The sequence below is a fragment of the Falco punctatus genome, assembly GCF_963210335.1.
Source record: "Falco punctatus genome assembly, chromosome: 1".
NCBI classification, from domain to species: Eukaryota; Metazoa; Chordata; class Aves; order Falconiformes; family Falconidae; genus Falco; species Falco punctatus.
The window spans coordinates 34,470,572-34,497,498 of record NC_137580.1 but is presented as its reverse complement, the minus strand read 5'-3'; the positions used below and the strand labels follow the sequence as shown (position 1 = coordinate 34,497,498).

General features: G+C 36.5%; 1 protein-coding gene across 11 annotated transcripts in view; it reads right to left on the bottom strand.

Annotated features, from left to right (window-relative positions):
• The window catches only part of LCORL (ligand dependent nuclear receptor corepressor like), an 85,741-nt gene that overhangs the window by 39,315 nt on the left and 19,499 nt on the right, over positions 1-26,927 (bottom strand). For 6 of the 11 annotated variants that reach the window (XM_080371790.1, XM_080371787.1, XM_080371788.1 and 3 more), the window contains exons 2-5: positions 18,009-18,074; positions 10,496-10,575; positions 10,094-10,223; positions 843-1,097 (exon numbers count right to left, since the gene is read on the bottom strand). In XM_080371790.1, the coding sequence (XP_080227916.1) occupies positions 843-1,097; positions 10,094-10,223; positions 10,496-10,575; positions 18,009-18,074 (531 nt within the window). Of the gene's footprint in view, positions 1-842; positions 1,098-10,093; positions 10,224-10,495; positions 10,576-17,657; positions 17,718-18,008; positions 18,075-26,927 lie in introns of all 11 variants that reach the window. The other 5 variants (XM_080371786.1, XM_080371789.1, XM_080371795.1 and 2 more) reach the window with 1 other exon arrangement.

Genomic DNA, 26,927 nt, shown 5'->3' with positions numbered 1-26,927 from the left:
TCCAAATAAAGTTCAAAGTCCAAACCACTCTTGTGATTATACTGTTATCAGTTCTGGATAGCAATTCCTTGAAGCAAAGAAATTATTTCCTTTTTTGTAAATGATAATGAGACAGAATTTATTTTTCTTTTTCTAGCTTTACCCTCAATTAAGAAAGTTGCACTGAACTGTAATGATTAATTTATATTCTTTAAATTTAATTTATATTTAATGAATTTAAATTACTAAATTTCCACGAAGTATGGAAGTTTCCTCCCAAATTAATCTTTCTATCATTCTAACCAGCCTGTATTTAAAGAATCAAATTGTCCAAGGGCAGACACAGACAGAATGATCTTTGCTCTCTGAAATTCCATTATCTTTCTCTTTCCTCAGAAGGCTTCTTAACAGCCATTTTTTCAACAAAAATTTAAAGTACTGTTACCTGTGACAGCCACAGGTGAGCTGACTTAGATTCAGTATTCTAAAGCTGAAAAGTTCCAAATTATCTAATACAGGCACTCAGGAGTAATAACATTTATCTGCTAACCCAATATGAAAAATGTTTCTAGAAAGAATGTGTTGGTGCTTTTGTTTTGTTTTAACAGTTCTCTAACCATTTTCTTGGTGTTTAAAGGAAAATGTATGGGTTTTCTAACTGTTAAGTGGATGCAACACCAATTTTCCTTCAACCTTATTTTAATAACACAGAATAATATCCCCCCCCTCCGATTAATTACTAATTTGGGAAGACAAAACATACAGATACTTGATACAGACACATACTTATGTTTTTAAGGCAATAAGACATAACATGGTAATAAATAACAGCAAAATACAGATAATCAGATATAGAAATTTACCTTGCTGAGTATTCTGTTCTTGAGTTCGATTCACAGTGAGGTCTAGAGGGCTATCCTGTTCTTCCTGAAGGGAGTTTTCAGTTTGGTTCATTTGGATACTTTTACATATCAGACTTGGCTCAAATGATGAACCATTTCTGTTCTCTTGAATTTTGCTACTTTTTGAAATGTACTCAATTGCAAACTGACGGATCATTTTTTTCATTAATTCCTGAGCAACTAGGGGAATGTTAGGATCACAGTTCTGAGGAAGATCTGGGAATAAAAAAAACAACACAGGCAATAGATGTATTAAAAACCCCAATTATTTTTCCTTATATAAATACTTCTTATAAGCACAATAAGTGTGTGTATAAGTACACATGTAACAAACATTAATTCAGATATCTACTAAGTTTCTCTTACGAGCATTCCTACTGGAGGTCACTTAGAAGGACATGTTTAGCACACATCAGTAACTTTTACCTTATTCCTCTGTCACAGCAGGCAAGTAAAATTATGTGGATAGATAAATACTACAGGTATGCGAGTCAGCATCTGTATTTATTGTTTTTAAGTTGAACTCTCATTTGCTGACTCTTCATTTTCAGTTTTGAAATAGTTTTGAATAAAAACAGTGGAAGTTAAAGCTATGAATTAATACATAAATAAGTTACTTTCAAAGAACCATAACAAAAATAATTAATGAAGTGCAGTTCTATAGATTAATCATTTTCATAACATAGAACAGTTGGACTTCTGAGGAGCTCATGTTAAAAAAAAAAGAAAAATTTGTTTCATCTATGTATTAGATTACAATCGCCATCATAGATGCAGGATTATAACGTTAAAACCAATATGACGCTACCTGGAATGTTTTACTACAATTTGTACAGGACAAGCAACTGAATTTTACAATAAAATTGTAAATTTTTTATTGTAAAATCTTACAGGATTTTCAGGACGTTTCCAGGACATTTTCAAAGTGTTACCAAGGAAAACGTTTGGCAAAAAAGCTTCAGTTCCTATTCTAAATTTATGTACCTTATTTTTTGTCTGTGTATGTAACAGTCCCATGGAAAGAAGTATTTCATTTTCGATCCAATAAAAGAATCAAACATGAGACACCTATGACTTTTTTTCTAGCTGACAGACAACATTAAAATAATTAAAACTTCTTATTAACAAGCATAGATGAAACTACACTTGTGAATCACTGAAAAGAATCCTAATAGGAAGTACCAGAAAGATCAACAAAATACATATGTGTAACTTCACATAAATAACAATGCAATTAAGACACTCAAAGTAAGCTGCATTACTCGTCAATGCATTACTTGATTTCACAAGAGAAGCACAACTGCCTATATTCAAGGATCTATGTTCTTCCTTCAAGTGGCAATACTGGTACTCATTTTACTATCCCACTCTTCCTTCTTCAACTCTGCACACACAAATAAAAATACCCTTTTTAATGTTTTAACCACTGCCCATCCTTGAGTTCATAGGTAATAAGTGAAACAGTTTTCATCAAGAAAGGACAGGGATTTAAACTGAGTGTGAATGTGATATGAAGAATTAGCTTATAGGTCAGCCTTGATTGCCTGAAAGAAACGCTAAAGGATATGGTGGCAGTTACTAGGATACTTAGTCTGAAACAGGTAAGACAAATAATAAATTGAGTTTTGTTTTCATAGAAGTGGAGAAACTGAAAGGAGTGGATCAGGTAGGTTTGCATGCAAAGTGTAAATTTCCTTATAGGTAGCTTGGAGGATCACACAGCATATTATTCAATCATTTTATGCCAATGAAGCTTTAACCATCTACTAGGAAGAGAGTGGCCACTGAAACAGATCAAAGAATGCTGCTCCAGTTTAGGATGAATGCACAGATTTTGTTTGTTTGTTTCAGGTTTATTCAAAACATATCCATTTTGAGAATTCATTTTCAGAGTATTGCAAGAATTACAAACATGCACATATGCGATCTGCTGTGTAAAGCATATGAGAGGGAATCTGACTAGATGCTTCTTGTTATTACCTTCTGGTTGGTACTTTATAATACTTATAATGCTTTATGAGGTAAGGTAAAGCTCCAGCATTTTCAAAGACTGAGTATATGCTATACATCTTGGCTTCAACAAACCTTATCCAAGGCATGACAAAACAAGTCTGCGTATGGTTGAAGCACTATCTTCTGACAATCTCTCAACAAGATCTCTAACAAAATTTCTAAAATTGATAAGAATTTCTAGAAGAGGTATGAGGTGAAATTCTAAATGATGGGGGATACCTACAAAGAAAAAGATCTCTCCCTATCATGTAGCACCCAGGCACAGGTATTTGTTTATTGGCATTTTCCAATTCCTAAATAAAGAGTCCAATAAATGTTCAACTGGAATTTTATTATCCTAGAAACATACTTAAAAGGAAAGAAAAAAAATTCAGCAGAAGATATTGAAGCAGTAGGGCAACATGCGTAAAAATGCTCATCTACATACAAAAAAATAACAAAAATGAGGAAAGTTAAGAGATGGAATTGAAAAACTGAATTATATAGGAACTAAAGTGTCTGCATGACAGGGGAATCTTAGCTCTAGACAATGAAAGCTACTGATCAATAGTTTAGCTTAAAAAACCCAAAACACCAAAAAACCAAACAAACACCAAAAAACATACCCAAACACAAGCAAACAGAAATCTGACAACCATTTCATACAAAATGAAATAGACAGAACATCACCAACACTAAATAGCCTACCAAATAACTGGTCTAGAAGGACCCTGCTTATATAGACAAATTAGTTTTTTGCATGTACCCAAGAAAAACTTCTTTGAAGATTTTTGGAGAAAAGGTGATCATGAGTGCAAATGGGAAAGATTAGTTATTTTACAACCTGGCATGGTCTGTGCCTTTAAAAAGCAAAAGATCATAAAACACAGGGGACGCCTACCATTAGCTGAAAAACACAACAGAACAGCCTGGAATAAATTCCTGCTTATTAATCACCACCCCCAGCATCAATTATTATAGAACTGCCAGGTTTCTATTGCTTTTTTATTCCATTTTAGACAATTCACACTGTTAATATTCAAGACTATTTGCATTCAGACACTTGCAGGAGAAGCCTTCTTTTCCGCTAGAAGCAAAATCATCTTTTGACCTACGTGGAAAACCAAAGGATTTATTTTTTTGCTCGTACATTTTCTTTAGTATTAGTTTTATTTCTTTTCTAATAATTTCCAAATACTCCCTATAGAAGAATAAATACAGGAAAAATTCTTGTCTATTCAACTGCTACAGCTACTGGCAGTTTACAGGTTTAAAGTTAATTTACTCTAGAAAAGTATTACTTGGGGCAGTGGGGAGCATTTCAGAGCATATAATCTAGAAGATGTGCTCCAGGGGTGCATCTGAGGTGTTCTTCCTGCTAATGCATACTCAAGCTATGGGGCTAGACCACAGTTAGTCTAAGCTTAACTGCCATAAATGCAAATCGCGTCAGTATCACATTGACTGTTCTGTTGTGCAAGTCACAGAATTGTAGTTCATGTTGGAAGGACCTTGGGATGTCTCTAGTAAAACAGCCTGCTCAAAGCAGGGAAGACTGAGATCAAATCAGGTTGCTCTGGAGTTTATCCAGTTAGGTCTTGAATACTTCCATGGATGGAGACTGTACAGCCTCTCTGGGTAGCCTGTTCCACTGCTTGCCTGTCCTCATTTTTCCTTACGTAAAAAAGAGCCTCTCGTTTCAATTTGTCTGTAATATTCCATTGTCCTGCTATGCACCACTGTAAAGAGTTTGACCCTGTCTTCTCAGTAACCTCCTCAGAGGTACTAGAAAGCCACTCTTGATCCATTCCTATTAATACTGCTTTGCTTCCTAATAGAGAATGAAGCTGTGCATACATTACTTCTTCCTCATAATAGAAGTTATTTAGAGTATTTAAGTTCGAAATAATTTCCCACTGCTCTCCAAATGACATAGAACAGAAGCAAGAGAGATGTTAGATAATCAAAGGTATGAAGAAAAAGTTGTATGGTTTCATATACTTGTTTTTGGTTTCACACACTGTACATTTGTGAAAGAAAGCAGACTTTTTAAGGCTAAATGCAACTTTGACATAATGTTTTATCAATACAAGACTCCCGAGTGATCACAATCGGGTACACGCACTTGAAGTGCATTACATAAAGTCTAATTACTTACATTCAATGGCTGTAAGTCCATATTTTTATTATAATGGTACAACGAAAACATGTAGATACCTGTAATTTTAAGTTCACAGTGGTAAAGTCTCACTAAACATGGGAAATTTGTAATTAGTTGTCTAAAATTTTTAAATGCAACTTAATGTATTTTGGGGTAAGAGAAGTTAGGTCTCTGAGCTTAGTATCACTAGGAAATATTTCTTAATTATTATCAGCAGATGGCACCAGATATACTTTGTATGACCTAAAAAGTCTTTATTCTATGACATTTTATGTTTTATTCTAAGATTCCAGAAGTCATTATTATAGCCACTTACAAAGTTTAAAATCTACATGCCTACATCTGTCTAAACTTCTGTTTTTCATGTAGTTAATTTAAAACACAAGGCGGATGTATTTACTCCATGGATCATGTATGTATCTACATACTACTTCAAACCCAGCAGAAGAGTCTCTTAAGGATTTGGAGTAAAAGGCAGCTCTGATATTCCTCTAGTTTCTCTCAGATCAGATCTACTGATATTAGGATAAGAAAAAGCTAAATGATACATTTGTGTGATGTAAACTGATATTTTCTGCTTCTAATTGTCAACATTGTCAAGACAGTAGTAAAGATTATGTGTAATTATGACTAATTGCAATGATTTATTGTAATTCAAAGCTCACATTTAGGATTAAGTCCTTAATTTATGTATTGCACCACCTTGTAACTATTAAAATTCTTGTTCTTAAGTATTCTGTACATTAACACTATGTGTGTTCATTAGACTGCAATGCACAAAATAATGACTGATTTAACTGATAGTTCACATGTGCACAAGCAGGACAATGAACCAAGAGTTAAAAGTTCCCAAAATAGTGTTCACAGTAGTGCTCTATTTCTTGAAAAACCAGTATTTTTTCACTAAAAAGTCAAAATAGTGACTTAATTTCTCTTCTGATACAACATCAAAAGGCAGTGGAAATCAGCAGGAAACCACAACCCCTTTGTACAATATAATCCTGTCGTGCGTGTAGTAGAATTAAGAACACCTAGTTACTTATCACTGTGTTTCCTGTTTTCACTCCAGATCTCCCCTTTTCAAAAAAAAGCCCACATTTTCTAGAATGACCCAACCTCAACATCCAAACTGTCCCAGCAATATTCTTAGCTCTACCCATAAATTTGTCCAACTCACCATCAGATCACCAGCAAGTTAAAAACAGAATATGGTAATTTATTCTGAGCCATGTAACACGATTAGTTTAACTTAACTGATCAACCAAAAGAATAAGGGCCAAGTTCACTCTAGTCTTGTGTTCTTATAAACACATTCAACGTTTTTCCTTCCTCTGCTTGGATGGTAATTTTCGATACTCTACATATAGTCATATCTCTAAGGATTTTCTTAAATGTAGTTGTAAATGACCAAAAAATCCGGAAGACAGTGAAGACAGTAACACTGGTGGGCAGTCAACACAACAAGTATGTTTTACTTGCTTAAGAGAGCAGCTGAAATGCCGCTAAACATTCTTTCCTGATTGCCTTGAGGAAGACTGACAGCGGGGATTTCACATAAGTTTTGAAGCACAAGCTGTGACAGAGTTCTCAGTTTTTACAGAAAACCTTTCAGACTTTGAAAGAACAAATTAGATTTCTTAAAATTATTAATAAAAAGGAAACTGCAGGTGTATTGGATCAAGTAGTGTGTACATCTCAAAACTACACCTCAGAAAGTAACACTTGTTTGTAGTCTGACATTATGTGTGCAAAATTACATTTTCACAGGTTTGCCAACTTCTATATACACCATGCAAGAAGCATAACCAGCTCGTGACATTTATGTATCTGAGCTATAATCAAGCAAAGAACAGAAGAACTCAGAGAGTTAAATGCAGGTATACAGTGTGGTGTAAAAAGCCCTAGTTAGGAATGGAAATATTTCAGAACACAGGACAGATATCTAGAAACTAGGAATAACTTCAAAAAACTTCCAGGGAAATTATTTTGGTATGGAAAACACAGCACTAAAGATACTTGACCGAGCTGCCCAGAGAATCTGGAAGATTCAAGTAATCTTGACCATTTTCTCCCTTTTTGTGGCTCCATTCCTTAATTTCTACAAAAGCTTTTCAGGTCTCTGTCTTTATCTGGTTGGTCATGTCCTGAAGATAGAACCTGATTCAGAGCCCTGAATATATTTAAATGACCTTTTTTGTTTGTTTGTTTGTTTAAAGAGGTCACAATATGCATGGAAAAAAAGCTTCCAAGAACGCACAATGAGGATCATGGCAACACAGAAAATTAATAATCCACGATTGAAATGTCTGATTGAGCTCTTAAATAGCTATGGTCCTGCCACATGCCACATTCTATAATACTCATAGTAACAAACAAACAAAAGAAGACTAATATGTATTTTCTAAAGCACATTACAGTTTTTCTTCTTAACTGCTTCTTTGACAAAAGAAAATTGATGTTTTTTAATGTTATTTAAGTGGAAAAGTATCACAGTCTACTCTGCTTACAACACCAAATGGCTAAAGAGATGTCACACTTAGGAAGAAAGCATCTGAGTTTCAGATATATTGTTTAATGGAAACTATCAGTGTTTGATGACAAAAATTACTTTACCGAGGTGTCTGCCGAGGATAGGCCTTTCCTACAGACATAGTGAAGACAAGTTCCTAATATAAAGATTTTATTACTTATAGCCTCTCGCGTTTACCCAGCTTGGTTGTAATTCTATCATCCTTGTAAAAGAAAAGAGGAATCATCTTCATCTGATATTCTGCAGACAGATCCTCATCTATGAATGCCTGAGTGCTGTATGTTGTAGACAATGATATAACCTGGTTGCATATTTTGAGATCTGAGGTAGTTTCCCAATGTAAAAAACACCTCACACACATACACAAACAACCACACCACACACATAAAAAGCCCCCAACAACAAAAAAATCTTCAAATTAAAAAATCCAGCCATATACTATTTTTTAATTATTTACTAATAATTAATAACAATCTAAAATAGAAGGATAATGAGAACAATAAACACAACTCTCAAATTTGCTCACTAGTTTTAGAAGTTGTTCACAGAGACCCTAAATTAAACTGTGCTAGGTATAATATTAAGAGATAATATATAGCCTTGAGGAGGAGTTTGCAATCAAAACAAGCAAAACAAGTGCTACTTCCATTTTAAAGACAGTCAACCACAAATTCCACTACTACTTTTTTTTTTTTTTTTTTGACAATGAAAGGGCATCTGTTTTACTACCAGGTATAGTAACTGTTCCTTAGCTAAACAATTACTTGATTTTTTTAATTCCTTTTTTCCTAAGTTGATAACTGATCTCAAAACCTTCAAAAATTCAGAAAGCAGATTTGGAATTTTCCTGGTAAAACTCTTCATCTTCTTCCTACAAAGCCAAGATAATTACTTAAACACCTCACAAACTGGTTTCACGTGCCCTTTGCAGATACAAAGTTTTTTTTCCTTTCAACTTCCCATAATTTGAACAACTTAAGAGACTGCTGGAACCTGAACTGAAGCAGTATTCTTAGAAAACTCTCCAGCAAAGTACCTCTTCTTACCCAAGAATACACAAGTCCTTTAGAGAATCACAGTAACAATCAGTAAAGGCTTTATTTTTGTTTTTAAATAGACAAAACCTTTTTAACCCAGCATTACTGATCTGGCAGCTCAAAAAACCTAAGGAAGATGCTAAAAGCCAAGAGCTCATTGTGAAAAACTTCACAGAAGTCACTCACTCTGGTAAGTTGAGGTCATGCCAAGTTTCACTTCTCCCACGATAAAAGTTCCTCTCAAGGAGTATCAAAAAACAGCATCTCCAGCAGAAGCATAAAGCAAGTGCATGTTGAAAAACATTGTACATCAAGACCAAGAAAAGATCTGAGAAAGTAGAAATTTGAAGGAATTAAAATACCTGCCCAGGGAGATATCATTCAACTAGGCCTAAGATAAAAATATAAGAATTTCAGAAATAATGAGGTGCAGCTTCAGTGGACATATTATTTCAAATGGAAAATAGTTGGTTTTAATGAAAGCCAGGGAATGAAGATGGACTCCAAATGCTGTTGAACTCCATTTAAAGTTCTTTGAAGTCCAAAGCAAAACATAGGCTGAACAGACAGATGTCCCATACAGAAAAAGTTTCCACCCACTCCAGGTTCAAGGACATAGTAATCTCTTACTGCTACAGCAGGTAAAGGGGAGAAAATTTTGTTTTCTTCATCCATCTATGTGAAGGAAAAGAATGTGCCTGACACTAATTCTTTGTTAGAGCAAGAGAGGGCTGTCACCCTAATCATACTCAGCTATTTCAATACCCAAGTACACCTACCAAATCCAAGAAAAATCTGTGAAAGTTGTAGTTACTGTGGAGAGGTGCATTCACATTATTGCACAGAAATTTAAGGAAGAAAATGAGGATTTTTGCTGCTGTTGATAGTGACTAGTTAAGTAACTTGCATGAACCAAGCTGACTTGGCAGTCACTCATGTACTGCTATAACTTGCTGAGTGCCAAAGAACAAGGATAGTAAAAGAATTAATGAGCTACTAAATACTATATTTTGACAAGAATTTTCAGCTTCTGACTTGAATGTATTTGAAGTAACAGCTTTTGTGCAAGATCCCAAATTCCATTTTGTAATCTGTAAGACACATTCTCTCACCTAAAATGGTCTTCCTGCTGAAACTCAGAAGTGAAAGTTTAGGAACAGAAAACATTTAAAATTCCAGAAAATGGCACCTGATGTTGGCATGAAGACAAAGTAGCAGCTCATGGTAAACAACCCAATAAAATATAATGAACAGGGATTCAAGAGAATAACACACAATATAATAGGACTAACAGCAAGTAGGAAGAATAGTGCTTCATTTGGTGATTCAAGTAAGTGAAGAAAAAGATTAAGGAAACCAAAAGAACAACAGAAGGAAAACAGCATTCAGTAGGCAAACAGAAAACTACTTAAGAATCAAAATCTCCACTAAATCATTTGATTCTTCTAGATTTGTGTTATATCTCTTAATATAAAAGACACGCTTTTATTACCTTTCTTTCGAAAGAGTGCATTTAGATAGTTTTCTGCTTGGCATTCAATCTTATCAGTGTTGGACTGGCCCTGAGATGACAGTTCCTCTGTAGGCGTTGACTGTGAAGAACCGATAACTGATGCACGATCCTAGAAGACATACAAAGATTATAACATCTACATCAGAAGTTAGTCTACTAGTAGTACAAGATACAATTACTGAGCTATTGAGTCAAGAAGAACCACTAAAGATATCTACTATAAAGCCAAACCACCTCACTCCCTCTCATAGCCAAAGTCATTTGGCTCCTTAAGTCAAAATGCAGTATTAACCTATCTGCAAAATCCAGTTCTCTGATTCTTACTTTCATACCAAAGACTGGGTGTTGGGGAGTCATGCTTGATATCATGTTCATACTTACACTGACTGTTTCTTTGTGTAAGTTACAAAAGGAACATTTCTCATCCATAGACCAGTCAGTCAGCTCTTCTGGCTCACAGTCTTAAAAAAAGAGAGAGCGCTAGATGTTTTAAACAAGTACAAATAGATTTTGAGAACAAAATACACATCCTATAGTTCTCTTAAATAAATTTCATCATAATCTAATACGCATTTATTAGTACAATGTAGTCAGCAGTATTCAATTCTCCCAAAATTTCCAAGTCTTATCCGGCTCACATGGCTCAGCTTGCAAACAGCAGAAGGCACTTTTCTTAAAAGGAAAGGTAAACTCGTACATTTAAATTGATTACCTATCACAGTTACTGGAGACATCTGAATATTGTAGATAAAGTTCTGAATTCAGTCATCATTGCTTTCAATTTTGTAGTAAACTAAGCTAGGAGTTAAGATACGGACTTCTCACCATCTAAGCTACACGTGTTGTACTTCAAAATATTTTAATTTATTTGATACCATGACTATAGGTAAACCAAACCCCTATATTCACTTGTAGCACTTATTTAGAAAACTTTAAAGTAACTTTATATTTTACCAGAAGATGATGTACTTTGGTCTTAAGGGAATATAGGACTTGAACTGATCACCCATATCTAGTCCGGTCTTCTACTGAATGGAGACACACCATCTATTTCCTTGAAACAAGTTACTAAATTCCATTTCAAGAGTTAAAGAGGTTTCAACCACATACTCCTCCTCTTCCCAGATCACCAACTGCTTTAAAGCTTTTTCAAACCAACTGTGCTAATAGTTAAAATTAACCTTCTAATTTCTCATTTGGATTTACTCAGGGCAAATTATTCCAGTTTGCTTTTGTGGCAACATTGTTCTTATCCCCATGAACACTAACTGTTTACAGAGAATATTGTTACCCTGCCTTTACACTTCACTAAGCTTATCTAGCCCACCTGGTTTTCTCTAATGACATTCAACCCCATCTTTTCTGTACCATTCTCACCTGAACACCTGTTTCTTGAACACAGGTGACCAAGATGTCAAGATGATGCCTTTCTTTTACATTTGCACCAGACTTACTTAAACTGTAGACAGTACTTTTCCTACAGTATCCTGGTTCTGTCATCATGTCATGATCATCATGAGTCAATCATCGCTGCAGCATTTTGGCAGGTGAATATGAACCTGTTACCTACAACACCAAGGTCCTCTCTATCCTGTTCATGTGCCAACAACCTAGACAACTTCCCCCCCACCCCTTATGAATTACCAATTATGGTTCCTCCTTTTCCCCGTGCCATTAAGTCACAACCATAGTTCTGGTAGGCAGGTTCTTGAGATTATCTGCTTTCAATAACACACTGCGGTAGGTTGACCTCAGCTGGCTGCTACCACTACCCAGTCACACTCTTGCACCCCCATCGACAGAGCGGGCTGGGGAAATAAGATGGGAAAACTTGTGGGTCAAGATAAAGACAGGGAGATCACTTACCAGTTACTGTCACAGGTGAGCCAGGCTCAACTTGAGGGAAGTTATTTATTACCAACAAAAATAGATTTGCATATTGGGAAAGGCAGAACTAAAATCACCTTACCACCTCTTCTTGCCAGGCTTCAACCTCACCCTTCATTCCTGACTCTTCTACCTCCTCTCCCACCCCAAACAGCAGGAAGAGAACAAGGATAAGGGGCTCTCAAGTTCACAACAGTTCCTCTCTGCTGCTCCTTCCTCCTCACATTTTTCCCCTGCTCTAAAGTGGGGCCTTTCCCATGGGTGACAAGCGTTCATGAACTGCTCCAGCGTGGGTACTTCCCACAGCTGCAGCTCTTCACAAACTGATCATGTGTGTCTTTTCCACAGGGCACAGTCCTTCAGGGAAAGACTGTTCCACAGGTCCACAGTTCCTGCCAGAAAACCTGCTCCTGCAGGGGCTCCTCTCCATGGGCTGTGACTCCTGCCAGGAGCCTGCTCTCCCTGGGCTGTAGCTTTCTTCAGGGCATCTTCACCTGCTCCAGTGTGGGGTCCTCCATGGGCTGTAGTGTGGATTTCTGTTCCAATGTGATCCTCCATGGGCTGCAGGTGAAGCTCTGCTCTGTGCCTGGAGCACCTCCTCTCCCCTCTTCCTTCCCCAACCTCGATGTTTTCAGGGTTGTTTCCCACACCTTCCTTCCACCCCAAACCACTGAGCTTTTTCTTTCTTAAAAATATACTATCACAAAGGCACCATCCAAAATAAAATGAATCTGAAAAAATTAGGTTCTTAAGTTGAGTGCAAATATAAGCCAAGTAACTCTGTTATTATTTAAATGTAGTTTGCTGAGCTCTAAAATACTAATTCAAAGCAGAATTCTGTATTAGCAATGTATTATATGCTTCCAGGGATGCAAACCAGCAGTTTTGACAGGTTGACAGCTGATTATCAAAAACAGATACAAGATTTTTCTTAACTGGACAGTTACAGAGGATAATCAGTTATTTTTCTGAATTAATCTAGCTGTCCCAGCCTGTTAAAACCATTCCTTTCAGATGTCCATAGATGAAAAAAAACACACTACTCTTTCTGCTGGCTGACAGCTGGCTGAATATGAGCCAGCAGTGTGCCCGGGAGGCCAAAAAGGCCAGGAGCATCCTGGCTTGTATCAGAAACAGTGTGGCCAGCAGGACAAGGGCAGCGATCATCCCCCTGTACTCAGCCCTGGTCAGGCCTCACATCAAATCCTGTGTTCAGTTGTGGGCCCCTCACTTCAAGAAAGACATTAAGGTGCTGGAGCGTGTCCAGAGATGGGCAAAGAGGCTGCTGAGGGGTCTGGAGCAAAAGTCTTATGGGGACCAGCTGAGGGAACTGAGTTTGTTTAGCCTGGAGAAGAGGAGACTCAGAGCTTATCACTCTCTACAAGTCCCTGAAAGCAGGCTGTGGACAGGTGGGGATCAGTCTCTTCTCCCAGATAACTAATGACAGGACCAGAGGAAACGGCCTCAAGTTGTGCCAGGGAAAGCTGAGATTGGACATTAGGAAGTAGGTCTTCACTGAAAGGGTGGTCAAGCATTGGAAGAGGCTGCCCAGGGAGGTGGTGGAATGACCATCCCTAGCAGTGTTTAAAAACCATGTAGGTGCAGTGCTTAGGAACATGGTTTATTGATGGACTTGGCAGTTCTAGGTTAACAGCTGGACTAAATCTCAAAGGTCTTTTCCAGCCTAAATGATTATACGTTCATATTTTCAGTTTTCTTTGCAACTACAATAAACCTACTTATGAGTGTTGGGATTCTGCATGTAACTCCAACACAGGTTTTATATTTTCAGATAAACTCTTCTGCCTCGGAATCCTGGAGTTCCACTGTTAAAAGTCTAATTAGAGAGCAATCCTTGTGTGTCACGAAAAAAAGTAAACGTTGAGAAAGATCAGCTCAACTTAACACTAAATTTATTCAAAGTAGTATGAACCATGTACAACATAGCACATTAAGTATGCCAATGAGCTAAGCAAAAGTGCCATCAAACAGCAGGTATATACCAGATATATCAAATGCCAGTCTCGGGTCACCACCACAGGAAACATACCGAGACCAGTATTCGTTTTTAACTACATATAGATAATCATGTTCTCAGAAAGATCAGAGGCACAGAGGACACTTTAAGCAGCACAAACTTTCTCTTAGCTGCATTCAAGTTCGGATCATGATCATTTCTCCTCGCCACTTTATCTTGCTTAGTGTCAGCTGATGAAAGATGGGCTGACAACATTCAACACTAGCTGGCCCTTGAGAAAGAGTTGCTAAGACTGTGCAAAGAACATTTTAATATTACACACAGTACAGATTACTACTTGAAACCAAAGTATTTTAGTACAAAGCTGTTAACCTATTTCCATTTTTTAAGAATAAGATGGTGAACTTTGACAAGAACTACTGCCTTTTTACGTTTAAGCCATTCTAATCTTTGTTTCCCCAGTCATGCCAAATTAAGCAAATACATACGGACATCTGTAGTACTGAACAGATTTCATGTTTACCTCTTTAATGGCTGAATTTTTTAAGCTATTTCATATTTAGATTTACTAGACCATTATTTCACATTTTCTTTCCAGTATTTTCTGCATTATTAACATCCCAATAAACTTCCAGGCTATTTGTGACAATTCTGAACAAATCATTCCCTTCCTTTTCATATGGCACTACTGCTTCCTAATAAGTACATCACAATATCTGAGGTGTTTATTGCATTCTTTCATCTTTTCATTTCATAGAAACTTGAACAAAAACAGAGATTCAGGTTTCTAAAAATTTTTCACTCTATTACTTTATATATGAATAAATATTCCAGAACAACCTAAGGAAAAATAAAACATACCCTCAAACAAACCTTTCATCCTGTATAAAGAGGTTTTTTCCTGGCACAGAAAGAATGGTAAAGAGACCCGCTTTTCTCCCACAAGGCACTGTTTTTACTTTGTATATAAGAGAACAGAACCCCAGCATATAATCCCAAAAAAGGAAACACACACACCAGATGATTAGAGGAAAATATTTTTAACAGTTTAGCTAAATATCCCTAAGTAAAGAATAACAATTTACATGTGAATCTACTTAGCTGAAAATGGGTAAAGCAAAGGATTAGGAAGCCCTAAGGATCCGATGACACCAGAAACCTTGAGCTCATTCTGAGCATGACTAAGGTCAGATGCCAAGATACAGAACCTGACACCTTCGCAACCAGAAGCTCCACTATCAAAGCTGTCAGGAAAAAAACTGGTGCTGAATAACAGAGATGAAGAGAACCATTTAAGCAAGCCCAAGCTAATCCTACATATACATCATAAAAATTTCAAGAAAATGAAAACCATTTTGCCATCTTCAGGTAACTTATTATGAGTGGCTATTCCAGTTTAATTAGTTTGGCTTCTCAGTGAAATAATTTCTGAGGTTTACAAGATATTTTCTTTGAATAGTAAAATAACCTAGTAAAACTGAAGGTTTTAGAATAAAAAGAATACCTTTTACCATTTTTTATTAAAAATTATTATTCTCTCAAGTAACTTTGAGATAATACAATACAGTATTTTAACTAGAGATCAAATATTTTTTCAAGACAGAACTAAGGAGGAAACATCAGTTAATACACTCATGTTACATTTTATAAACATTATTAGGTTTTTTCCTATGTTACAAGCAATAGATAAACCCAACAATGTAAGAGAAAAAACACTACTGTGGTTAAGTGGCATATGTTTCAGCCAATTCTCACACAGTTCTGGATAAGAAAGCTGTATAATTTCTTGAGGTTTGTTCAAGGAAACATACACTCTTGCTAACGAGGCATAATGCTGCATGTTAACAGTACTGGTTCTGTGGTTATGACAAGAAAAACTGACACCTTAAAAGATGCTGTGATTTTAACATGTTGCTAAGAGTCTAAAAACTTGAGTTCTGGTTTTGATTCTACCAACTGTATAGTTTAACTAAGGGAAGTTATTTACTTTGTGTCTTAGTTTCAATATCTGTAAAGTGAAAAGTGGCACTCAAATCATGACAGTGGAAATATTTATAACAAATTTTACTCAAGAGTTCTGAATTAATCTTCATAATGCTGATCAGACCTTGTATTAGAAATAGCCTTGCATCCTACACTATAAGGGCTACCTCTACTGTAATTCTAGAAAACACAGATATTTCAAATGGCATTACTGAAATTACAGATACTATTTCTATAAAAATGAACGAAAAATAGTAAGGTAAGGTGGGCATCCCAACCTAACAGATCATCTCTTCTGCAGTTGTTCCAGAAGTAAAATCAATTTTACAGATGTGTCAAACATGGAAACAGGATTTAACTGTTTAAAAATTCAGCCACACTACTTACAGATATTCTTACAAATTGGAAAAAAATCAGGTTTTTAAAACTTTACAGGTAAACATGAATTTAATTTGCAGGACAAAGTCACTGGGACATCAAATAGCAAAGGTCCTCTACAAGCAATGGAAATAGCAGGTCTTAAAAAGGTTACAAGAAATCTTCAACAGTTTAAGGCAAATAAGCCAAAACTTTTCTTGTAAGACCACTCAAATATATACATGCAGAACCTCTAGAGAAGCAATATAAAACCTTATTGTGTACTAGCAGGCTCCTTTAACTGTAACTCTTATATTCTGGTCATTAGCACAGTATCTTCTGCCTTCTTACACAAAAGAAAAAAAAAACACCAAAAAGTCCTGAATTTTCTTTCAATAGGTAAACCTTTTGATGCAAAAGAATAATAAAGCTTTGTTCACTAATCAACATAAAGCCCAATACACAGCAACCATTGGAATTACAACCAGAAAAAAAACACAGATACTGTACACTATTATAACAATGCCCTGTTTCTTTTCCCGAGTAGTAATATGCTTACTTATCACAGCAGATGGGAGTACTACACATGAAAATAAGCTTTAACCCAAATTTACATGTTTCTTAAATGTTTTTAAGTCTGACTAGTGGCATGCTTAGCTTTGTAAGCCACAAAAAGCATTCTTAAAACATTGGTAAAGTACTATTTGGAGTTCTCCCCCCTCCCCTTGAAAATATGGTCTTATGCATATGATACAGGCCACAGAACTTGCAAAACATGAAGAGACCAAAACCATAACCTAGTTAACACAATCATTTCAAACCTATTTAAGCAAACCTAACAGTATATGTCACTCTGCCTCATGTACTAGCAGTATGTAAGTTACAAGCTTTACAAATTACACTGTCAGATAATGTAAAGAAATGAAACGGAATGGAACATTTTGAAGGTTCGGTAACAGAAACAACATTTTTTTTAAAGCCGTGAAAATGAATTAGGCACAAGACTTCTTTCAACACTTCAAAGCAATTTTGTGCTGGATCTTGCTTCTCTGCTTCTGTTAAAGATGGACAAATCATTTCATACTTAACCAAGGATTCAAGTGTTATTGACAGCTTTCCAGCAAACCCCAAACCATCTGGAATAAGGCTACGTCTTATAAGGGTAAGGAAAAATATACATTTTTATATGTACAAACACACACTCAAATATAGAGATACTTTTTATAGATACAGAAAAAATAAAAATAAAGCTTAATTTATACATAAAGATGTAAAAAAATATATTAAAAGCTTAAAATTTCTCGACCACTACAAGATGACCAAACTAGTGTTCATTACCTTCCTTTTCCCAATTAATGCCAATAGGAAGCTGAGCAGCTTGTCCTCCCTTTCTAAAAGCTGTCCAAAAAACAAAGTAGGAGATTTACTTTTCTGGAATACTTAATCTTTCTCATGAGAGCTTCACAGGAAACTTAGCTAATCCAAAATTTCCCTGCATAGGAGCAAAACCTAGGTATCATTTTACTTAGCGTTTTGCCTATGCTCAGTATTGACAAGAACATAACGAAATAAAGATTAGAAAGAAAAACAGTTGAATATTTCCTTTTTAGAATATACACTTTAAACTACCTTTAACTAAAAGAAAAGGTAATAAATTAAGGTAATTGCACTAAAAGCTGGCTCATTTACCTTCAAATAAACTGAGGTCTCTTCGTAGCCTTGGTCCATAAAGCCCTTCTAAAATACTTTCAAAACCTGGAGACAAAAGAAACATTTAAAACAGTAAATCAAAAGTTTCTTAAAAGAAATGAGATTCGAGAACACTGGCAACAAGTAATCTCAAATTCTGAGAGCAATTCCAAGGACTGTTACATTTATCACACAAATATTTACTCCTTCCACTACAGCACTATTCAACAGAATTAGAAGATAAATATAAGATAAGGCAACTGCCATCTGCACACAATCAGCCTATTAAGCCATGCCCCAACAACCTCATTAGACTTAAAATAACTACCACAGAATCTTAAAGGTGGGAGGATTAGCCTCACAGCTCTACACAAGTGAACTAGTCTCTCTTTTGCATTGAGAAATAAAACAGGGGTTAGGGGGAAGAGAGGAAAAAAAAAAGGGGGGGGGGGGGGAACTTCAAAATTGGAAACTTCTCATTTATGATCATCTGAAATTACATAATTTGAATAGTCTAATATTTATACAAATACAAAAATAAAGCTCATTTTGCTTCTGATATCCTCCATATCTGTACAAAAACATTTTAAATTTGAGGATTAGAGAAATCCAATTATTTTCCAGATTTACCAGCTAGTCTGTTCAGGTATTTGGCAAAAATCACATAGTGTAATAAGGGAGAAGAGACACAGAGCTAACCAAGTGATTAAAGAAGAAGAGCAAAAACATCAACAAAAAAACCCAGAAGAGATGTATAGCAACTGATGAAATATGGTGAGAATTTATATCAACATAACAGTAGTTTTGTTCAATATAGAAACAGCTTCCAAGTGCCCCTTCTTTTCTCCTTACAAATAATAAGCTTATTTTCAACTAAGAGGATAACTCCAAGCAGCATTTGAAGGTTCTTATTCTTCATACTTGAGACCTGCCTATATTAAAGCTATTTTGTGGTACTTTGCAAGACTATTTTGTATCACATAAAAGATACCAATATCAACTAACCAACCTCAAACAACATCATTCAGAATCATAAAATTTGCTCATCAGCTGTGACACTCTCTAAGGCAACACAACATAGTACTTTCAAAAAATTAAATTTACTTTTGGTTTAGATTGTATGTACCCTAGTATAATGAAGTATAAGGAACGGTATAATTTACCATTCCAGTCAGCACCCCAAACCTCCTTGTTTTTTGGGTGCCTACCTTCTTCCCCCTGCCCCAGGTCTGGAGGGTGTTACTTGTTTCTGCCTTGACTTTTGTACTTATACTGTCTGCTCCTGCCTATGCAAAAACATGAGCACACAAAAAACAGCCCTGCAATTTCCAAACAGGCTAATACGAGATGTATGGAAAAGATGGTGGTTAGCACACTGTGGATTTTTTCCCTGAGCAAAGGATACACCAACCCAATCCTCTGCTCGTTCACCAAACATTGTTCCATCCAACCCATCCAAAGTGATGTTTCTCTTACAAGTCCTCAGAACTTCCCCATTTTTACTTCCTCACCTTTGGATAATGAGTCCTTTCTTTTATAAGTAGGATTAGTTGTACAACCTAATGATGTAGAGAAAATATTTTTCTATCTGTATTCTAAAGTTTTCCCAGAAAAGATGCATACTACTTCCACGCTGTGCAGTTCTCTACAAAGTTCTGCCACCGCTTTTTAGCGGGATCAATACAATTTTAAATTAGCCTAAACAGGATGATAAATCTTTCTAGTAAAACTACTGATGAATATATGCTGGCATTGTTTCATTAAATGTAACCATCTGAACACGGGCATTTCAATAAACCTTTGTTTTACCTCACGAGACAGTATGCATAAGTAAATGGTAGTAGTAGTTTTGGAACTCTTCAGAGCCTGAAGAGCCTACAGATGCCAGTAAGAAATACACTTTGGCTTATACCTCTTGTGATGTACCAATAATAATAAATAATAAAAAAAAAAAATCACTCTAAATAAATTTACAGAATTTTTTGTATCTCTTGGCGGCCAATTGCCTCCTTGATTCCAAACTACCCTTCAAAACTACTGTTTCTTGAGCCCTGACTCTTTCTAGCTACAAACTGAAAAGAAACATTGTTGGGTTTATTAATTTGCAATGCCCCAATCTGTCAAAATCCCTTTACCTCTATTAAATTTATGTTACTTGTTTTACTTCTTGTATCTTTATGTAAAAAAGATTTCTTCATTACTGACACCCTTTGTGATCCAAGTCAGGTTTCTCCAACAGTCTTCATAAGGAGACATTTATGTTAGTCTCTTAATGTAATTAAAAGTTTCCACAGTTTGCTTTCCTGAACAAAGTTGTGAACAGTTCTTTTCCCTACATTAACTCTCCCCCCACCCCATGACCATCCTCTACCAAATCTATTGCTTTCCTCACTCAGGGCTAGGATGAGGACTCCCAGGACCCGTGAAGCTGGAAGTTGTGACCTGCAGCAATAGGAAGGGGCTCTGTTTTTCCACTGGTAGCTATTCAGGTGCTGAAAAAGCATGCAGCCCAGGAAAGAGGTGAGAAGGAACAAGCACTGCCGGAAGCTAAGCCCGCTTCATGGGTCGCAGCTAACGTCACTAAAAGGAAGCAATGGGTGGCAGTAATTGCAAATTCCCAGTGGGATGAAGGTTTCTGCACAACAGCCAGACTGGCTGTCTTAAAAGCTCTGCTGCTTGGCTGTGGTCCAAGTGCTGCAGAGAAACTCTTACAACTCATCTGACCACTGCAATATTAGTCTTATGTACATGGCCACCATGATAGTGCCGAAGGACATCTTCAGCTGATCAAAGCTAACTACAGGTGTCCAGGGAAAACAGTGAATGACACCTGAGCCCAAGTGCTGATCCAGGGGAAAGGCTCCAACAGGAGCAAACACATCCTGTGGATCAACATCTAACAACATGGCTGCAGGCAGAACTTCAACTCTTAAAGGCATTAAGATCCTCTGAGAAACTAAGAGTGCTTGAGAGAGATAAGACCCACTTGATAATGTAGATCATTATTGCCAACAGGCTTGTCTCATAAGGAGGGCTTCAAACTAGCTTTGCCAGGAAGTTGAGACTGAAGCCTAGAAAGCAAGAGAATGGCAGAGAGGGTAAATGCACAAGACAACTCAACAGTGAGGATCTTGCAGTCCCCCTGAAAAAGTGGCATAAGCAGGGACACATCTGAAGTAACTGTGTATGAATGTATTCATCACAGGAATCAAACTGCAGAGCATAATAATTTTACTGTTGAGTACGTGGTATGGCAAGACAGTTCACACAACTGGAGAACTGCAGTGGATGGATACTGGCTTTTAAGAAAGGAGAAACTAGAAAGACAAGGACAGCATTTACACTTTATGCAAAAACTTGAACAAATGGAGCGTGGAACAGGCTACAGGACAGATGAAAATCCATGGGTCAGGATCCAGGGGAACATCATGATGAACAGCTGTTAGAGACTGTCCAAACAAAAGTAAGTAGACAAAGCCTTCCAACAAGAAAAAGTGCAGCACAATCACAGGCCTTAGCTCTCATGAAAAATACCATTCACCCTGACATCTGCTGAGAATTCAACATGGTGTCACACAAGCAACCCAGGAGATTTCTATAGTGCTTGCAGGACAAACCTGACTGAGGTGGTGGACAAGCTCGATAGAGGTGGCACTCCGCTAGACCTGCTACTTACCAAGGAAGAACTGATCAGCGACCTGACAGTTAACAGTGGTCGTGGTCACAGCAGCCACTAGATGGAATTTAAGATCCCAAGGGAACAGAGGAACCCGTGTAGCTGAATGATGGCCCTTTGCTTAGCGGTCTCTGACTTACACCCCTCACCCAGGAGGTGGGGTGTAAAGGAGTGCAGCAGTCCTACCTCTGGCTGTCTTGTCTAGACCAGAGAAGTCTTAAATAGGCCAAAGGCCTATAGCAAGGTTTTTCGTGGGTTATCCTACTGACTCTTTATAAAGTAAAAAAAAAAACAAACCACAATACAGGTAAGAGTAATTGCCACAAACTGTTATTCTGTGAATTATCTCCAGCATGTTATCTGTCTACAGAAGTTCACTCAGATTTAAGAGAGTATTAAAACAGGACTATTAAAACAAAAGTAATTCTTCAGACTGCCTTCACAACTTTTAAATAAAGTCTTCTTCAGGAGAAACTACTGTTCAAGTGTTCATAGAACTTAATGATTTGTTTTCCATAATGTTTTATCACTGTAAACTATTTAGTGTCTGTCACATCTTAAAAGCCTATGTACATTAGGAAGTGTATGTTGCCACATATGAACAGTACAGGCTGTAAAATTATTTGTTACGAATAAAGCAGAATAAAGATTAAATGGATACATTCCATGGAAGCTTCCCAGATTGTGCACCTTATACAGGCTTACAGAAGTATTCAGGAAAGACAGGAGGATTCTTCCTCACTGCATGACTACATACTGCTATAAAGTAGATGAAAAATAGTTGTAGCATGGGTATGTGTGATGAGAGCCTCTTCCATCCAGAAACTTGTAAATAGCTAAGCTGCACCTGTCAGTGTGGAAATATTCCACGTTGCACCAAGCCTAAAGAAAAATCACAAGGTGCAGACCTAGAACTTTTAATAGAAGGTTGGCCTAGGTTAACTTTGAGCAAACATAGTAATTGAACAATTTTACAATACAAATTGAAGTCAAACAGGTTTAGCTATACATTAGCTATTGTTTTTTGAAAAGTTGTATGTCCATAATGTCTGAGACAAAAGTTATTTCAGCCTCACAGCGATCCCAATTCAAGACCTGCTCAAACTGCACCTCTCCTCATCCTTCCCTCCCCACATATTCTAGGTGATCACAACGGAGACTGCATATATGCTTTCAATAAGTCTGTTCAAATGACTCAGACCATGTGTTAGGAGAAAACCAAAGAAGAATAAATATGATGCAATAAATGCAAGCTGACATTTGAGTAGTGCTTTCAAATGCACCACTTGGCAGGTCTGAGGATAATAGAGGTAATTACAGTACAGTTGGGAAAAAGAACAGTAGTATATGTACAGGCTATATTAGAATGTTTTTGATAGGTTTGGTGTATGCTACATCATACTAATTACTTTATTCCCCTAGTCCTGTTTATGACCATACTAACTCCAGTATTTGTATCTTCTTTTGAAAAACAGTTCCATAAAAGCAGACATATTTCCATCCACCTTTGACTCTTCATTCCTTCACAAGTAGTCTTTTTTCCACTTCTATTTACATGTTTCTGTTTCAGAAGTAATCTGATTCTACAGCTTTAGCTACAAGGCTTTTTTAGTTGTTAAAAGTCACTGCATTTGAGACATTTCACTAAAATTTGATCCTTTTTAGTAAAAAAAAAAACAACAAACCCCAACTTTTTCTTTGCTCTACTCAGTGCTAGAACACAATACTACTAAATCTCAGTGAGGGGCCTTATAAAACTTAGGAAAAGTATAAATACAATTGATGCAGGGGCATATACAGATACTTGTCTAGTCACTTGTAACAGGGTAACTGGGGATCCATGTAACTAGCTGTCATGCTGCAGCCACTGAGTTTGTTTTTTGGGTTTTTGTTTTGTGTGTGGGGTTTTTTTTTGTTGGTGAAGGAAAACCCTATAATTCAAATTGTTATCACACCAATGACCTCACAATAATCCACCTAGAAAAACCCTTCACTTGTACTTGCTCCCCCTCCACAGGTCTGCTGCAGCTTTTTCCACTGTAGGGAAGTATGAGCAGAGGAACTGATAAAAAGCTTTCAGTGCAAACTTTAATAAATTCACTTTTTGGTTTGATGTTTTTCCAAGCCATAAAGAGTGTTTTATTCATATCTCTGGATGCATACCAGAAATGGTAGATGAATGTTACTTATATAGACAGACAAAATTTAAATTGAAGAGGGAGATGCTTAACAATACCACTCATCCGATTCATATTTACTGCTCTATTTTTCATCTTAATGCTGAAAGGTTACCCATTAGAAGGCTTCATATTCCCTCATAAGTATGTCTTAAGGAATTTGGAAAATACCAGGTGCATGCAAATTAAGTTCTGCTTTTTCCCTTCTTCTCCAGCATACCCTCAGTTAAGCATAGGGTAAGACTGCTACACACCACTTTGAAGGACAAGACAAGCGTGTATATTTTTACTACAATGAAACGAGACTTTTAGCTTAAAGCCATACAAGCCTCTGGAGGCACCACAGCAGAATCATAGGTCGGAATCTTCCCTCCACTTTGTGGCTTACTATACCAAGAATCACATCTGAATTACGGTAGTTCAGGTTGGTTTACTGAAGTCCAAATCACTTGTTATTTAGCTTAAGTAAAATCAGGCCTTGCCCCTCCTCCTATTTAAAAGAAGGCTCTTAAGTAACATGCATCAGCAAGGAAGATTTATGTCTCCTCATTTTGGAGTTTATTCAATATTCTAAGCAGAGTAAATGGAATGAAAAGTTACAGTAGAAAAAACCTGCATGTTCTAAGCAGTGTGGAGTTTAGCCCATTAATGCCGCTTTTTAAATCAAAACTAATGTGAAAGTAGGTTCAGAATTACTGATTTCAATTCTTAGAGGATTGTAAAATTTAACAAATGGTCTTTAAAATGTAATTAGGAAAATCCAAAGAATAGGATTACATTTAATGAGATTGGGCACAGCACTGCCAGACACAGCATTAAAGTGAAACTTCCTTTTTTATTTTTTAGTGTTCTATAATAGTAGTTAGTGTTACTTTATCTAGTTGTTAAAGAGACTCTATTACAATGAAAATTTCAGTTGCTGCTTCTGCATTTTCCTTTGACCACAGGAACACTGTCATCTAGTTTTCATATATTCACATTTTGAGGTGGTATTTCTTAATCAATGGGGACTATTACGTAAGTTGGTTGTATGAGGAGCCTCAGAAACTAAGACCACATTGGAAAGAAACTATGGGCAAGTAAGGACCAAAAAACAACTCCTGCACACCCCAGTTTACTGCCCTAACCAACAGGCTGACCTCCTTAACTGCTAACCTCCCTTGCCCCATATACTTTTATTTAAGTGGTAGTAACTTCATGGCGAGGTACAACACAAGTCTGGAGCTATAATTCACTGACATAACTGAAGTTAACATGAGAAGTAAGAATTTCCCTTCATATGTGAAAATATATAAGCGTTAAGACACCAAAAAGCTTGGTTCTTCCTTACCAGAGCAATGACTTAAAAGACATTTCCCCCCCTTACAACTTTGACCCCTTTCACTCAACTAAAAAGTGATCCCTTTGAAAAATAAGTGTAATTTGAAGAAACGTTTTATATAAATGACAAATTTACTTCTACTTCTCCCCATTCTACATAGTTTCACAACTGCATTATTTAATTTGGCTCAGTACAGAAGTGTATCTGAAGGAAGTTTTGTGGTTTGCATTACTAAGTCAGCTATCTTGGATTTAAACAATCATACCACAGACAAAATTCAGCTTCATTAGTTCTGTCAAGCATTAGAACTGCTTTTATTAATTTTTGTAAACAAGTAACCCAGGCAGACAGAGCACCAAGTCTCTCAGTTTCTCTGAAAGGAAAACTGCTTCTATTCAAACTCACTCTCAACAGTGTTTCAATATTTATTTTAAAATACAGGTGCAAGACGAGAAATCAGTAAAGGCAAAGAAGTCATCTGCCTTTTTTTACAAGTTATCCCTTTCATAAGAAAGGGACTTTGCGCTCATGTTCAGTCATCTTTTAGTTTCTAATCACATAAACTTACAGCCTTCTGAAGTATATACCCCCATTTTACAGGTGCTGCTTGCATGCTGCATTCCACCATATTTGACACTGCAGAAGGTCACTGGTTCTGCTGAAAAAGATGGTTATCTGCTTGTAAGTTTTGTGGGTTTTTGGTCTCCAAATAAACAAGTGGTCTCCAGCTTCCAAATGACAGGAAAAAAATTAATTGCATCAGAAACTCAAACCCCTTAAGAATATCTCTGTTTATTACTCAGACACCACCAAGTTCCTTTGATGCATCAGACCACTCAATTTAGAAAACATTTTAGCAGTTTTACATAGCACTAATTTAAAATTTTGAGAAGTATTACATAGTTATCTCAATCTTTTTCTTCATTACACCTAGTTAGCTTTATCCTACCATTAAGGATACAAGCAGCAACTCCCTTACAGCTTAGTAAAGGAGATATTCTTTAAAGACAACAGTTTTTTTCATTTTTATAAGGGTAGAGCATTTAACAGAGTAACTTAAATTAGATGTTAACATCTCCATCTGTTTCTTTTGCCTCGCCATTTCTTCCACAGGTCAGCAGCTGTCCTCTCTGTCCCCTGACCCACATACTGACAGCAATAGATGGATTCATAATCTTAGTCTTCTTTCTATATTGACATAATTCTCAAAGTAGCAGGGATTTCATTGTTTTTCTGTTGTTTTGTTTTTAATCTGCTATAACAATTGGGAAAGGATTAACCAGGTTATGAAACCACTGAAGCACTAAGTTTAAAACAAACCCAACCCACAAACCCAAACCCAAACAACAATCAAACACTCAAACAATCACCTTTTTGCCATTTATACAAGCGGTAAGAAAAAAACCCACTAACTTGCTGGGCAGAATACTCAAGATATAGGGCATCATGCCAACAGAAACAAAGATTAAAAAAAATTTATTCAAGTGTTGTATTTTCCTGGTTTTGATGTCACTACAGAATATGTATTCAGTAAAACACATTACTTGATACAATGCTGGCCAGATTCTCAGGTAAAAAACTGCTCATTTTTCTTGCAGAATTCTTCGACGTAATTTAGGCTGGATTTTACATAGGGGAGTGGGGGTAGGGAGGGGGTTTCTGTTGAATATGTTGTCTAGCTTGAATCCACTTTTTGCTTGTAACACTAAAAAACCCCAGTATTCTTGTAATACAAAGTTCTAAAC